General features: G+C 35.1%; 2 protein-coding genes across 2 annotated transcripts; both read left to right on the forward strand.

Moving 5' to 3' along the window:
* Positions 1–1,546: 1,546 nt before the first annotated feature.
* Positions 1,547–2,041, forward strand: LOC132624345 (uncharacterized). The gene has a single exon (XM_060339140.1). It carries the CDS (start codon positions 1,547–1,549, stop codon positions 2,039–2,041), a length of 495 nt encoding a protein of 164 aa, XP_060195123.1.
* Positions 2,042–11,925: 9,884 nt separating this feature from the next.
* Positions 11,926–17,745, forward strand: LOC132625815 (transcription factor bHLH111). Its single transcript, XM_060340392.1, has 7 exons — positions 11,926–12,422; positions 14,516–14,987; positions 15,695–15,847; positions 16,147–16,218; positions 16,703–16,768; positions 17,039–17,077; positions 17,369–17,745. Exons 1-7 carry the CDS (start codon positions 12,106–12,108, stop codon positions 17,522–17,524), a joined length of 1,275 nt encoding a protein of 424 aa, XP_060196375.1. The 5' UTR covers positions 11,926–12,105; the 3' UTR covers positions 17,525–17,745.
* Positions 17,746–17,994: the final 249 nt, after the last annotated feature.

Below are 17,994 nucleotides of genomic sequence, written 5' to 3' on the forward strand. Positions count from 1 at the left end.
GATGACACCATTCTGTTCAGTAATGGTAGTAAGAAGCCTATTCAAATATTCATGAACACTTTGACCAAATATGAAAGGGTTTCTGGACAGCTTATCAACAAGAACAAAAGTTGCTTTTCTATAGGATCCAAGACAATTCTTATTGCCATAAACAGGTTGAAAGTTGCAACTGGGATGAGATATCACAAAATGTCTATGATCTACCTGGGTTGTCCCATGTTTATTGGGAGAAAATTAAATGCCTACTTCTCTGGTTTTGTCACTAAAGTGGTCAATAGAATTAGAGGATGGCACACTAAATTTCTATCAACAGGTGGTAGAGCAATTAATATCAGACATGTTCTACTAGCCATGCCTATCCATATGCTTACCGCAATCAGCCCACCTATGGGAATGTTAGAGCTTATTGAAAAATATATCAACAGATTCTTTTGGGTTGGAAATGATATTGGAGGGAAACACCATTGGGTTTCTTGGCAAAATTTATGTTTTCCCTACAATGAAGGGGGGCAAACTTCAGAAGCCTATTAGACAGTTGTCATGGCTTTAAAGCAAAGCAATGGTGGAACCTGAGAACCTCTATGTCCCTTTGGAGTCAATATATGAAGAATAAATACTACAAAAACAAGCATCCTACTATTGTGAATTGGACCAAAGGGGACTCACAAAGTTGGAAAGAACTGTGCAACATAAGGAATTCTACTGAAGAAAGCATTTACTGGAGTATAGGAAAAGAGAATGTGTCATTTTGGTTTGATAATTGGTCTAGCCTAGGCCCCCTCAATTAGATTGTTAATGAGGATATTGTACATAACACTTTGAAAGTAAACATGGTTCTCAATAGAGACTGCTGGGAATGGAACAAGCTTCATACTCAACTCCCAACTGATGTGGTCAACAAGATCATCAGGCATAATGATGAGCTTAAATACAACACTGATGACAAACCTATATGGACAGAAACGCAAACTGGTTCATTTAGTGTTGGTACTACCTGGGACAAAATGCGACAAAGAAGACCAAAAAAATGACATTTTAGACAATATTTGGCACAAAAAATATTCCTTTCAAAATGTCTTTTGTCACCTGGAGATATTTAAGACACACTATCCATTGATAGCAAAGTTGCTAGTCTTGGAATTTCCATAGAACCTGGGTGCTACTATTGTGAGGGGGATATCACTGGCAATACTCTTGAAAACATTGATCACTTTTTTGCCCATGGGGACCTCGCAAACAAAATTTGGAGCTTCTTTGCGGGCCATTGGGTATCAATTACAGGAACATTTCCCTCAAACTTATTCTTTTGAACTGGAGGAACCTTAAGACCTCTAATCTTATAGCTGCTTTTGTATCGAAGATCATCCCTTCTATCATTTGCTAGGAGATTTGGAAATCTAGATGCAGCAGTAAGCATGAGGCAATTAAGCCTACTGTATATGTCACAAAATCTAACATACTTTTTTTTTTACTCTGCAGATCACAAAGAAGAAATTCATTCACGAAGGCAAGGATTGGAAATTCATGGAGTAGCTTATGTAGAGCCATGGAGAATGCAGTGAACCAAAAATCAGTAATAAGTGTTAGATGGATAAAAACTCCCTCCATGATGGCAAAACTGAACAATGACGGAAGCTGTAGGGATGAGCAGTGTGGAGGAGAGGGACTGATAAAGGACAACCAAGGAAACTTCATTTTTGCCTATAGCTTTAATTTGGGGCAGGGTACTAGCAACATGCCTTCAGCTTCAACTTTATTATGTGGCCTGAAATGCTGTGCAAACAATGGAATCAATTTAGTATGGGGAGAGATTGATTCCCTTGTACTCATCAAATGCATTAAAAGAGATTGGAAACCACCATGGAAGATTGCAAAAGAGATTCAGCAAAATCAGAATCTAGTTGAAGAAAATGGATTCAACATTAGCCACTGTTTTAGAGAAGCCAACAAACTTGCAGATAAGTTAGCTTCCTTTAGTGCTTCCTGTAGGATTACATGCATCATCATCATCATCTTCTTCAATGGAAAAGGAAGAAGATGATTCAAACTTTCACTGGAGCATTGAAAGAGAAAGAGATGAGATGATTGATGATTGAACAAAGAAAGAAGAAGTCAACATTAAAGAAATGAGACAAATCGGGTTAAATGAAAAATGGGCCAAATGCTGAATAAATGCTTTGGGCTTGATGAATCTGGGCCTGTTGAATCTGGTCCAGAACTGAAAGAGTATACACGGTGGTATACAATGAATACCAAGAATATCCAAGATGAATCCTAGCCATACAAACTTGACAAAATCATAACGGACACTAGGTGAACATGTCATTATCATTCACATTGTAAAGGAATAAGTTAGTTACACTTGAGACAAAAATGTACAGGTATAGGAGCCAATAGAATTAAGACAAAATGTATAGGAATAAGTTTTATTCTTTTATTTCATAAATAGTACACTTGTATATATAGGTGCTCTTCTTCACACAATGAATACACAGAAATTCTGGAAATATTCAGTGTCTTGTTTCTCAAAATCTTACATGGTATCAAAGAATATTTGAAGCTCGACCCAGATCTAAAATAAAAATCATTTTCATCTTCATCAAATCAATATGCCTGAAACAACAGAAATGGAATCAGCCAGTGTTGAGAAGGCAATCACATATGAAAATAATCACCCTTATCACCTTAGCAATTCAGATTCACCTGGTATGTCCCTAGTCAATACTATATTTGATGGAAGGGGGTACCCAGGCTGGAGTAGATCCATTCTCCTATCCTTATCAGCCAAAAGGAAACTTGACTTCATCAATGGGGCCTGTAAAGCTCCAGATCCAAAGTCCACAGATTATGAACAATGGAGTTGTGTCAATGATATGGTCATCTGCTGGATTACAAATGCACTTACAAAAAATATTGCTGACAGTGTAATGAGTTCCAAAATAGCTAAGGAACTTTAGGACAGTCTAGAACAAAGGTTTGGTAAGTCCAATGGTGCCAAACTATACCACTTACAAAAGGAGCTAACAGGCTTAGTGCAAGGCAATAATGACATTGCAGGATACTTCACTAAACTCAAAAGAGTCTGGGATGAACTTGATGCTATTAATGTCATTACCTGCTGTTCATGTACATGTTGTCACACCCTAATTCCGCTAGGTTGTGATGGGCACCCGACCCCACATCCAGAGCCGAGCGAACCCACAGACTTTCGGGACACACAAAATCTTATTAGGTTTTTAAATCACATAAAAATAACATACATAACATGTTCTCAAAATATTCTTTCCCGACGCTTTCCAAATCAAACAGAATCTGTGATTATACAAAATTTAACACATAATACAGAAGGACGTATCGGTTGATGAAGCCGCTTACACGACTGACATACTATACCCACGACTCTGTCTGCAAAGTCTCTAACATAAATCCAGAAATTATAACATACAAACTCAGACTCGGCAACACTCCGGGAGCAAATGGAGCCTGCCAACTCCGCTGGAACATCTTCTGTAATAACTTCAGCTCATCTGGGTGTACCTGCGCGGCATGAAACGCAGCCCCTGAAGAAGAGGGGTCAGCACGAAAAATGTACTCAGTATGTAAAGCATAAAGTACAATAAACAGAATCATAATCAGGTCCAGAAATCCAGAAATACAACAGATGAAAACATATCGAAATCGGAGGTACCGAAGTATAACAGACAGTATCATGATCGGGATCGGGAGTACAGACGTACAACAGAAGGAATCATAATCAGAGTCAGAAGTACAGAAAGTAAGTACAATAACCGGAATATCAAAGTGCTTACTCATAAAGCAGAGATAATGCTTGTCAGAACATATGCCATATCCGGTCCCCATTATGGGACTCGGTGAACAGACGTGGTCGCCACCCCGACACTGGCGCCATAACACATCATACTCCGGATTAGGAAATAGCTCTGTAACATATCATATCATATCAGAGTGTGCACATATCATAGCATATCAGATGGCCATATCATATCATATCATAGCATATCAGAATTAGCGTACATGGCACAGCATACTCCACAACCCATGTACACATATACCTGCCCCCCTCACACCGGGGCACGGCGAACAATGCAGTGGAATACACGTGATAACATATCCTGGCCCGGGCTCAGTGAAGGAAACATTGAGGCATCCACGAATGGAGTAGTGAGAAACTAATGCATCATAAAATATTTACAAAGACTCGACAGAACAATCCGAATGACAGGTCATTTAGGAAAGAAATCAGACGATAGTCATAGCACGTACCTTTCGGATGTCGCGGGGGATTATATCAAATTAAAGCTTTTGGGATTGTTTGAACATATCAAAATATAAAACATTTACAGAATCTCGATAGCATAACTCAGATGACAATTCATATATATATATATATATATATATATAAAGATTGAGCGACGATCATAATGTATGTCTTTCGGAGGCCACAATGGTTTATGTCAACATAATCCTTCTGAAATCGTTTTCATATTTCAAAACATATTGTGAGACTCAATAAAATAATTAGGGCGACTGTCATATAATGGGTAGAAGAGTAGCTAAGAGTTTCCCTCTGGATTCTATTAAAAATGAGTCAAACGGAACAATAAGGAAAAAGTCGGAAATAGTGGGCCCACCTCAGACCAAATGAGGTGGCATACTCATATTACGTATATTAGGCTTCATGACATCACTGATGAGAGTTTTAAGGTAGTCGAATTCAATTTGCGCAAAATCTAAATGTTCAAACAATTTTTCCAACTATTCACAAAATATTTAATTCAATTCTACTGAATGAAAAAGGGGTAAATTTGGACGTAGATTCCAAAGAGTAGAGTTGTCCCCGAGGTCCGAATTCAATTCTATTACATCTAGGACATGCCAAGAGAAGAATAAGTAAAGCTTTACATACCTTATTCGCTCCTTACGCCTCTCCAAATTCAAATCCCGTTTCGTCCAAAATCTACATTTGGTCATGTTTACCAAATATTAACCATAAGGCTTTAAGAATTCAATCTTAACCAACACTTGTCTACAGAAATTTGGGCAGCATCTCCCTTATACATACAACATCTCCGAGATTTAACTCGGCTCAAATTAGCAGCAACCATACCAACAACAATACCAACAACATCAACAATCGACTAGAAACACATTCTAGCATAAATAGTCTTCTTTTTCAAATAATGCAACAACTTCCAATCCAACTTTGCACTTTCAAATCAATATTAATATTTTCACATTCATTACTAATCAAGATCATTCCAATTCAATTCGGAAGCATTTCATATCATTCTACAAAATATTTACAAAATATACCAAAATTTTCACCAAAACCATAATTCATCCAAAACCTCTAATTTTCGACATAAATATTCATAACAGATTTTCGTCTCCTCATTTCATTAACAATAATCATAATTTACACCTTAAGAATTTATTTTCATAATTATATAAATTTCCCATAAATCCACAAATCTTCCCATAACAACTTAACAACCAATCTTTTATGTCAATATGGACTAGCATCCTTCCAAACTCACCAATCAACATAACAATCCACATTTAGAACTCTATTTTCCATAATTATATAAAAACTACATTAAAATCACATAAGTTTCTATAATCATTCACAGCCATTTTTCATGCCAAGTTGAACCATTTTTCTTCCATTTCCATCACAAGGCTTCAACAACACAATTAACATAACAAATAAAATTTTAATCATTCCTCTCATTTAACTCCATTTTCGGACACACACATACACACACACCCACCATGCAAACTTCCATATTTCCATAAATTCTACCCATTTCTACATACTACAACATAAACAAGTCTTCATAACATAATTAAAAGGGATTAATTCTTACCTTTTCCTCCCAACTTCTTCACTTGTCCAAAGTGTTATCTTGGCAAAACAAGTGGTTTATCTTCCGAAATAACTACACCACGTTGTAGAGGGTCCTTGAATTAGTGGAAATACCACAAGAAAATAATTTTAGGAGCAATATCTCAAGGAGCTAAATTCCCAAGCTCATGGCCGAATGGCCTTCAAGTTTTTGCTCTTCTTTTTGTTGTTTTTCTCTTTCTTTGTTTCTTGAAACTTCTATGGATATATTCAACCCTTTTATCTAATTTAGCACATGGAAATTAATTAATTTTGGTGGGCTTGGGCCATGTATGGCCGGCCACCCCCCTCTCTTTGGGCCTCATTTTCTCTTTTTTTTTTGGGTCTAACCCGGTTGGTCCCGAGTTGGGCCTAGCCCACTGACCTTTCGACCTTAAAACGTCCATATCTCCTTGTACCAACGTCACCTGGGAACCCACGACCTATGGTTGGAAAGCTAATTCAATTATCTACAACTTTTATTTCTTGGTAGTTTTCCAAATTCCAAACTTATAATACCGTTTTTGCCCCTCAAAGTCAGGTCACCCGAAAACGTTTTCTTAAAAATATTCGTTTGGAGGGCTTCCACTTTGATTTGGCCCAAGGGTCCTTCTTGAATTGTGTGTAACCCACATATGTGATTCATATGACTTTTCAGATGTTCCAAAAAAAATCTCGATGTGTGGGCCCCACCTTAGCAAATAATCTGACGTTAAAAAATACGGGATATAACACATGTATGTGTAAAGGAAAGGAAAGGTTAAAAAAGTCACTAGAGGATCAGAGGTTAATCCAGTTTTTAATGGGCTTGAATGATGTTTATACACAAGATAGAGGAAACGTCCTTATGATGAACCCACTACCTAGTATGGACACTGCATATTCTCTTCTTCTACAAGATGAGAACCAAAGAGAGATATATGCAAATGCCCAGATTTCCTCAGATTCTGCATCCTTTATGGCTACTGGACCGAGTACTATACAAGGAAAACAAACCAATGATCAACTAATGTCTGAATTCAGGGCTTTTATGTCAGCAGCACATGGAAAGGGACCACAAAAATACAAAAATCAACCAGTCAAAACAGGAAATCCAGGACCTAAGTTTCATAATTTTTTTTCAGAGGTTTACTAAACCTCAGCAAAAGTTCAAAGGGAAGAAGAGCACAATCCCAATGTAAGTTGTACTCATTGTGGAAAAACAGGACACACAATAGATGATTGTTATAGGTTACATGGATTCCCAGAAGATTTTGAGTTCACTAAAGGAGAAGCTAAAGGCAATGCAGCAGTAATGTATGAAGAAGGGGAATACACAACTGTTGATACCTCTGAGATCAACAACAACCTTTTGCAACAATTCAGCAAGGAACAAATCTCAGAGATGATGAACTTATACAAACATGCAAAATCAGGAAAGACAAGCATTAATGCTAATGCTATAGCTGGTACTATTCTAAAATACTCTGATCAGGTTTTAGGTAAATTAGAAACTAGTACTTGGATTATAGATTCAGGGGCTACAGATCACATGTACTTTAATCCTGATTCTTTCATATTTCTCATTCCTCTCCCTGTGCCTCTAAACATAAGCTTACATAACTCTTTCAAGGTAAATGTGACTCACACAGGGTGTGTACCTATTCTGCCAAACCTTATTTTGACTAATGTCCTCCATGTGCCAAATTTTAAATATAACTTATTATTTGTGCATAAGTTATGTGTTCAACTCAACTGTGACCTTAAGTTTACATCTTCTGGATGTCTAATGCAGGACCATTTAATGAAGAGTCCACAAATTTTTTGGTGAATCTAGGAGAGGACTCTATCTATTGCAATCTACTATCACTAAATCTAGGAGTCTAGTCAATGCATTTTCTATTCCAACAGGAAGAAATTCTAATTCTGAGTCTGTTTCTATTCCTATTTCTGCACATGTTAAAGCTTTGTCTGATGTAAAACATTGGCATGTAAGGTTGGGGCATCTCCCCTTTTCAGCAATGAAACATTTAAATTTCCGTCATTGTGACTCTATTCCTGATCTTGTTTGTGATGTTTGTCCTAAAGCAAACCAGACTAAGCTACCCTTTCCACTCAGTACCCTTAAGACTAAAGGGATGTTTGAACTCATACATATTGATACATGGGGACCTTATAAGTCTAGCACATATAATGGCTACAGGTATTTCTTAACAATAGTAGATGATTATACTAGAGGCACCTGGATTTTTCTATTAAGTACTAAATGTTATGCATTTCCAGTACTTAAAAGTTTTCTTGTCATGGTTGAGAGACAGTTTAATGTAAAAGTCAAGCAGATAAGGTCTGATAATGCTTTAGAATTGGGGAAGGGAACACAAGAAGCAGCATTCCTTGATTCTCAAGGTATCATTCATCAGCTTTCTTGTGTTGGAACACCCCAACAAAATGGGATTGTTGAAAGAAAACATAGACAGCTCTTGGAAATTGCAAGAGGTCTGATGTTTCATTCCAAAATTCCCATTTCTTACTGGGGTGAGTGCATATTGACAGCAACTTATATCATAAACAAGGTAACATCTAAGGTTCTCCAAGGAAAAACTCCTTATGAACTACTTTTCCATAGAGAACTTCACTATAGACACTTGAAAAGTTTTGGTTGTTTATGTTATGTTTCTACTATTTTACAAGGAAGAAACAAATTTGATGAAAGGGCTAGGGCCTGTGTCTTGCTGGGATATCCTTTACATCAAAAGGGATACAAAGTCTTAGACTTGGAAACCAAGAAGATAGTGATATCTAGGGATGTGAGGTTCCATGAAACACATTTCCCTTTTGTTTCAAACCAGCATCAGATCCCAATTTTCTCAGAATATCCATTTTCCTCATATGATCCTACCCAAATTCCACTCAATGAATCTCAACCCAGTACTCCTAATTCTACCCCAACACCTCACCATATCCCTCTATCAACTCCAGTGACATATCTATTCCACCTACTGATACTACATCCAGTCCTGGGATTACACATTCATCCTCACCACCACTTCCTTCCTCACCCAACATTATAACACACCAAGAACCTACTAGGAAATCTGAAAGGGCTAATAAAGGAGTGCTTTCTGCACACCTCCATGATTACTTTTGTAGTAACATCTTCTTCAGTGATGTGACAGAATCCTATTTTGCCAATCCAACCAGCCCTACCACCTTTTCTTTCCGTGCACTATCTAAGCCTAACCAAACCATTATTAATGCTACTTCAAACATCACAGAGCCTAGAGGGTTTTCTCAAGCTTGTAAGCATCCAGGTTGGATAAAAGCTATGGAGGATGAAATAGAGGCATTACAAGTGAATCACACTTGGGATGTGGTTCCTCTTCCAGAAGGAAGAAGTGTACTTCCTTGTAAATGGGTTTACAAGGTTAAGCAACATGCAGATGGAACCATTGAGATACTAAAGGCAAGATTAGTCATTAGAGGAGATATTTAAAAGGAAGGAGTTGATTTCAATGAAACCTTTTCCCCTGTGGTAAAGATGACCACTATCAGGTGTTTGTTGACCATTGCAGTCAAGAAAGGGTGGGAATTTTTACAGTTTGATGTTAACAATGCATTCTTGCAAGGTGATTTACAAGAGGAAGTGTACATGAAATTCCCTACTGGTATGATTCCTCCTCAGTCTAATTTAGTGTGCAAACTCAAGAAATCCCTATATGGATTAAAGCAAGCCTCTAGGCAATGGTATGCCAAGCTTGCAAGGGCATTGAGTTTTAAAGGATATTCAGCATCTTTAAATGATTATTCCTTATTCTTTAAGAATACAGGTTCACTGATCTCTATAGTGGCAGTCTATGTGGATGACATTCTTATTACAGGAAATGATCATACAGAAATTGGTACTCTCAAAGTCTTTCTTAACTCAGAGTTCAAAATTAAGGATCTTGGGGAAATTCATTATTTTCTAGGCATAGAAATTCTAAGAGAAGTTCAAGGAATGATATTCAGTCAAAAGAAATATACCTTGGAACTTCTAGAAGAGTTTGATGTCTCTCATTTGGGATCAGTTTCTTCACCAATGGATCTATCAATCAAATTATCTGCAGATTCAGGAGAACCATTATCAGATCCTACAATCTATAGACATCTGGTCGGAAAATTAAACTATTTGACCAACACTAGGCCTGATTTATCATATGTTGTATTAAATTTGAGTCAATTTATGCAGCAGCCTAGTGTGTATCATTTCAATGCTGGTTTAAGAGTTATAAGGTACCTGAAAAGTTTTCCTTCACAAGGTATCTTCCTCAATGCTTCTCCGACCTTTTCCCTGTCTGCATTTTGCGATGCGGATTGGGCCACTTGTCGAGATATGCGGCGCTTTGTAAGTGGTTTCTTTGTCAGCTTGGGTGGATCTCCCATCTCTTGGAAGTCCAAGAAACAAGATTCAGTCTCAATTTCCTCCGCCGAAGCGGAGTACCGGTCGATGAGGAGTTTGGTTGCCGAACTCACTTGGTTGACCCGGCTACTCTCAGATCTATCGATTCCCCCACCTATTCTGATTCCAGTTCACTCAGATAGCAAATCAGCCATCGACATTGCACGAAACCCCGTCTTCCATGAACGGACCAAGCATGTTGATCTTGATTGCCATTTCGTCAGGCAACAATACTTGGCTGGATTGATCTCTCTTTCTTTTGTTCCCTCCAAAGATCAATTACCTGACATTTTCACAAAGTCGTTGTCTGGTCCCTCTCACCATCACCTTCTTTGCAAATTGGGGGTCACTTCTATCCCCTCCAATTTGAAGGGGGGTGTAGGATTACATGCATAATCATCATCTTCTTCAATGGAAAAGGAAGAAGATGATTCAGACTTTCACTGGAGCATTGAAAGAGAAAGAGATGAGATGATTGATGATTGAACAAAGAAAGAAGAAGTCAACATTGAAGAAATGAGACAAATCGGGTTAAATGAAAAATGGGCCAAATGTTGAATAAATGCTTTGGGCTTGATGAATCTGGGCCTGTTGAATCTGGTCCAGAACTGAAAGAGTATACACGGTGGTATACAATGAATACCAAGAATATCCAAGATGAATCCTAGCCATACAAACTTGACAAAATCATAACGGACACTAGGTGAACATGTCATTATCATTCACATTGTAAAGGAATAAGTTAGTTACACTTGAGACAAAAATGTACAGGTATAGGAGCCAATAGAATTAAGACAAAATGTATAGGAATAAGTTTTATTCTTTTATTTCATAAATAGTACACTTGTATATATAGGTGCTCTTCTTCACACAATGAATACACAGAAATTCTGGAAATATTCAGTGTCTTGTTTCTCAAAATCTTACACTTCCCAGATCAGTTAGAGGGCTAATCAACTTGGACAAATGGAACCTGCCTAGTTTCAGAATCAGACCTGTCAAACCATCCCTACTGGTGTATGACCCTCCTTGATAGGATTGTTCATTATAGCCATCTGATAGAGTTATAAAGAATCGATGACTAATTTTTTTGGTGTTAACTATAGTAGCTGACTTTCTCTAACCTGCTCAGCATAGACCATGTATCAAGTTTGGAATGCCAAACTCAAAGCTGTAAATTTTGCCCATCAATGATCAAAGATGTCAGTTCAATTAAAAGAAAAAATAATTAAATTCTCTTTCCTTCAACTGACTATAAGAGATATCTATGTTACTACGTTTGCAGGGGTTCGTACACAAATTCTTGAATTATACCAAACACTCAGTAAATTATAGACCACTTTAAATCTTTCTTTGTATGATCATAATTAATGATAATTATTAAAATTTTGATTAAAATAATTACAATGCTAACAAAGAGTTACCTAAGATAAATTCCGGGTTGACACAACTTGTTCAAAATTCCAAATTGCAATGGAGAAAAATAAACTAAGTTTTTAACTTCGGACCAAATAAAAACCCCTCTGGCCCTCTTCATTTCCCTTGTACCACATATAAACTCCCCTCCCCCAACTATATATTATAATAATTGCGCACAAACTCTAGTGCGAAAAGCTCAGAAGCATTTAATATTGTCCACCCCAAAATTGTTCTAATACCTACCAAAATACGTCACCCCAAAAACCCAAAAGCACTCTCTTTAAATTCCAATCATCCCACCATTGGACCAAAGAAAAAGAAAAGTTTTAAAGCATTGTCCACCATTGTTAGAAAGAAATTAGCCATGTCTAAAAACTCCAATTTAGCCACCACAAATAACTCAAATTGCTACTTGTTATCACAAAGTTGGTGGCCACAACTAGACAATCGTACTATTTTTCATCCAATAATTTCTAATTCCTCTTTATCTTCATGCAACACCACTAGAAGTTCATCATGTGAAGAAGATGTTATATCTATTCCTAATAATGGAAATAGTGCAACAAATAATCTTCATCAGCATCAGTTTTTACTTGGTGTTGATGAGAATAATAGTTCTTTGATTACTGAAGAAAATGCTGCTTCTGATCACAATAACCTTATTTGGAGCCAACTTCTCCTGTGAGTTTGATTATCTCTCTCTATTAGGACTATGCTTTTCGTCTCATTTTAAAAGATAATTACATGTAACTGTCCATGCTAAGTAAAATTTGCTAACATGGTGAAAAATAAACTGAAATGACATGCTATTTAACATGTTAAATTATGCTGATAATACATAATTTATTTACCACATGTTAAACAAACTTCTCCTGTGAGTTTGATATATATATCCTTTTTTTTCCCTCAAAATTGTTTTCTTTTTTTTCTCTGACCAAAAGAATAGGTTTCAAGTTGTTTGAATAATTCTTTACGACTACGCTCTAATACTCCTTAGTTTCACTTTATGTGTCTTCATTTTATTTGATACGAAGTTTAAGAACGCAGAGAAGAATCATGAAATCTTGTAATTAATTTTAAACTAAGATGTCTATAACATATTAAAAATCATTTGTATCTAAACATGCCATATCATTCTTATACACGAGTGTCGCTAAGAGTAAAAGGGAATATTGGAGTTAATACTTACTAAATATGGAGTGCTAATATTCTCTTTTAAACAACTTAAAATGAAAAATAAGACAAAATTGCGAAGGTGGAGAATTTTTAGCTACTAGTCCTATACGCTGTAGGGAAGACATAACGTATGTACACTAAAACTTAACCTAATAAGGGATATAAAAATCCGATATTACTTATCTCTTTTCTTGCGTGCAAACTTGCTAGCTCATTAGTTCAATTTTGTGCAGACCATTGTTAGTGTATAGAAAACTTTTGATTATTTTGTCGGGGTATAAGGGAGAGCGTTTATTAGTAAAAAGAAATTCTTATTTGACAACTTATCCCAAAAACCTAAAATTGTATACGTAATATATGCATGGAAAGGAAGACCATCGTGAAAGTGGAGCACTAATAATATTAAAATACAGTAAATAAGAAAATTTCCCCAACTATTCTTGAATCTAGCATAATTCCTATTACTTCTACCTAGCTCGAAACCCATTTAGCCCTTTTCTATTTGTTTTTTCAATGGAAACCAGCACCATCTTTGATTCTTGAAGCACTAATCATGATTAAGTGAAGAAAACATAGGGAGATTAATAAGGATGCTCTAATTTTTTTTTTAAATAGTCCATTTCAGACCTATTTAAGAAAAATATTTACAAAATATTCAGCAGGTATGTATGTGGTATATGTTCACGATATTCAATTTACATGTATGTTATATACCTTTATAATATTTAATAGTGTGATTCAACTACCATCGGGCGTGTAGAATTATGTGATTTGCATACGCCGAATGTATATATAACGTCAAAATTGTATTGTGTAATTTTTAAGGGACGGATTCTATAAATGAATATAGGTGGATAACTTTCTTGCTAAACTTAGAAAGAGCTCTCTTCGGCTATATTCTAGGTGAACAATCTTAATTCAGTTTGAGAAGTCGAGGAGACATAAAAAAGTTAACAGAGAGTCTTTTTTTTTTTTTTTTTTTTTTTTTTTGCGCGGATTGCCCTTCTTTTGGGGTGGTCTTTAATTTTTGCCCCTCAAATTAGTGGTCTTTAATATTTGTTCTTCGCTTAACACCCAGATCCTGGGTTCGAACCCAGACTCAATAAAAGAAAAAAAATTGCAAGACATAAGTTGAGATTCGTAAGGCATAAGTTGAACCGTAACTTATGCCTTAAGGCAAACTTTTGCCCAAAATTAGGCCTTAAGGCAAAAGTTAAGTCTTAACGCAGAGGTTTGCAAAAATACAACAATTTTTTTTTTTTTTTTTGCCTTGAGGCAGAGTTTTAAGGCATAAGTTGGGGTCTAACTTATGCCCCGTGAATCCCTACTTATGTCTTGCGATTTCTTTTTAAATTTTTGACTGAGCGGGGATTCGAACCGGAACCAAGAGGCTTTTAGCGAATAGTAAAAATTAAAGATCACTGATTTGAGGGGCAAAAATAAAGACCATCTCAGCGAAGGGCAATCCTGCAGGCACTTTTTATTTAACTGTCCGAAATCAAGTGAGAAATTGAATTAGTTGATTCTTTTTTTTTCACTCTCTCTATCTCTTTTGGGTATATTTTCTCATCATTTGGAACTATTAACCAAATATGCAGAAGCAGCTCTACTAGTGGAACAGCTGGGAGCATTAATACTAAAAATCTACTGGAAAACAATAACCAAGATTCAGTTTTGGAGATGAGTTTATTTGACAATCAACTGGCTAATAATGATGATGATGATGAAGATTATTCATTTCATCCCTACAGTAATCTTCTTGGGAAGCAACTTCCTATCAATAAACCTGACCTTAATTATTATTATACTGATTATAATAATAACAATTCTATGGACTCTATGTTTCTCATGAGAAGTGATCAAAAAGTGAAATTGCCTAGACATCATTGTGGAGCAGAAGTGGTTAACTCATCATGTGCTGATGATAATTCAAGAAACTTTGCTAGCATATCTTGTGGTGGATATTTAAGCAAGCCATTGGTGAATACTAATGTCAACGACTTTAAACCAAGTCTCAAAACTTTGAATTTGGCAGAACATAAGAAGCATGGCCTCCAACAACCTTCTCTAGTAAGAACTCTCTCTCTCTCTCCCTCTCTAAAATTAAGCAAAAAAAAAAAATGGTGCTCTTCCTCTTTCAATTTGTGCCTTTTTTTTAGTCTGTTAAAAAAAATGTTCTCTATATTTTTAGTAGTAACACTTTAATTTCGATATTCCACGTGACATATTTAAGACCGCAAGATTTATAAAACGTTTTGATACATTATACACATCTTTAATTTAAGATCACGAAAATTTAAAAATCATATCTTACTTTCTAACATTCCTCCCTCAAACAAATTGAGACATATAAATTGAGATGGAGAGAGTACAAAATATACAAAATTTGGATAAAAGAAGAATGTTACAATTTTGTGGTAGAAAGGAACTCTATACTATCAGAGTTAAAGCTTTGATTGACGCAATTTCCTCTGGAACCCACCCTTCTTCGTACTGAGGATCCGGAGGGGTTGACATTCCCGTCTAGATCCTCATCTATTCTTCTTGGAGCGTAACTTAAAAATTTAAATAAGATAAAAAATTATTCAAGTTAAAATGCATAAACAACATCTTGTAGAAATGCAAGCTAAATCTACTCACATAAAACTCTATATGGTCCGGCCCTCCTTAAAGCCCTCGTATAGAAGAAATTTCCAGAAAGCCTTTTACTTTCTAGCTACCTCTTTAAATACTCAAGCTAATACTATCTCTTTGTTCTAAAAAAATAATTTTCTAAGACCAAGTCCAGGGGTACAATATCAACATGCAACACTTCGAAGAAAAACAATGGAAGAGCACAAGAATATCAAAGTGAAGGGAAAAAGAGGAGATCAGAAGATAATTCAGACACAAACTCAAAAAGGCAACAGAATGAAATTTCCTCTGCAAAGGTACTTATAGTTACCGTTATAGCGAATATATTACATACTTTATGTGTCAGAAATTGTTGTCTGTTATATATTAGTAATCTTTTTGTATGAAACCTCTATATTTATAGCAGCAATATTATCCCTTTTGAAATTAATACATACTCCTATCTTTTATATAAAAATAAATTTAGTCAGTCTGAAGTTTGCCGTATAAAATTAACGATTAAATTAACGTTCAAACTAAAAGCGTGAGTTACAATTTGTGTGAGCCTGTTGGTTTAGGAACTTTACTTTATGTGGATTATATAATTTATTTACAGATACAAGTTCCAAAAGTGAAGCTTGCAGACAAAATCACAGGTCTCCAACAAATTGTGTCGCCATTTGGAAAGGTTAGCCTAAAATGCTTCTCTTTTTTGTCTTTCCCAATTGATATTTACTCTTACCAACTTAATTATGTAATTTTTTATTTAATAACCACATAAATATTAAAATATGTTTCAAATTATATTATTTCAAAAAAAAAAAAAAATCATTCATCCTACAAGTTCATGTCTTATCAAACAATATCACGTGCTCCTGAATCTTTTTTGATAAAGTAAAATGCATGAGCAAGTCATCTTATTCCACCCCATTTATGCCTGTTTACTTTTTTATGCTAGTTTTGTGCTCATTATTACTAATAATAATGTAATTGCTCACACAATAGTTTTTCATGATATGCTTACTTCAATAATGATCATGCGTGCATTTCTAATACTAATTTATATTATTATTATTATTATTATTATTATATATAATCAATAATATTACTTTTGTCATTATTCCAACTCGAGTATTAATTATCTCTAATGGAAGATTCTCTTACTTGTCTAGACTGATACGGCATCCGTTTTGTGGGAAACAATCAACTATGTTAGATTCTTACATGAGCAAATACAGGTATGATTTGACAGTGCTAATGGAATAAACTTTAGTTTTATCAAAATAACCCCACAAGTCTACATCCTTTTTTTTTTTCTTAAAACATTTATGTAAGCACTTTTAGTACAAGTCTTGCAAAATCAATACAGTTAACTATACGTCTTCGAATTATAGCAAACTCTTTCATGGTATCAAAATAGGCTAAGAACTTGTGTTTCATTCATATTGAAAAGTTTTATGTGCCCATATATAAAGTAACGTTTTCTTTTTATCCTGCAACTTCTGCAGCTACTGAGCCGTGCCTACATGAAGAACAATCCATGCAAGGTGAGCTAATTCAGTACCCAACAACTTTAAATATAATTATTAGAATGCTCAAAATCTTGTAAATTAATGTATTATTTTGTTTAATTAACATCAGGAAAAATGATAAATATTTAATTAATTAGTACATTTTAATAGTAGAGAAACTTACCTCTTAAGATAATATTTACAATTAAATATTGGCTTCAACTATAATTTAAAAAATGCTAAAAACATTATTATTATTATTATTATTATTATTATTATTATTATTATTATTATTATTATTATTAACTAAGTTTTTCGATAATTCAGGATAGGTATTGGGGAGGATTTGAGAGAAAAGAAGTTGATCTGAGGAGCAGAGGACTTTGTTTAGTGCCGATTTCATGTACCCCTCAAATATATCGTGAGAGTAATAATGGATCCGACTACTTGATCCCATCATATAGAGGATGTCTGTATAGATAATTAATTAGTATTTATCTACTTTTCTTAGCTACTAAATGTATCATAGTTTAAGTTAACATATATATATAAGTGTAAAGAACTTTTTATATTATCAGGTGATCCAAATAATATATACAGGTAATTGTCTTCTTAAAGTGTGAGATCTATAATCTTGAAAATAAGATAGATTACCTGCTATGACAATTGAAGATGACCAATGGTATAATTTTTATTGTATAATATAAAAACTTAAACTCAATATATTAGCAAGTGTAACTAAGACTCTTCTTCCGGCAAGTATTCTAGTTTTGTCCAATGTTTTGTTGGTATACCTTTTTTAGTTTACCCTTTGTTTAAAAATTTTATACTTGGGGATTTACATTCTCTTTAAGGAACGTATTTTAGAAAGAAAAATCAATAAGATTATACTTGTTTCCAAGTAATTTTCAAGATTACTTGTTTTCACAGAAGGTTAGCTATATTCAGGATGT

The sequence above is a fragment of the Lycium barbarum genome, chromosome 2, assembly GCF_019175385.1.
Source record: "Lycium barbarum isolate Lr01 chromosome 2, ASM1917538v2, whole genome shotgun sequence".
NCBI lineage: Eukaryota > Viridiplantae > Streptophyta > Magnoliopsida > Solanales > Solanaceae > Lycium > Lycium barbarum.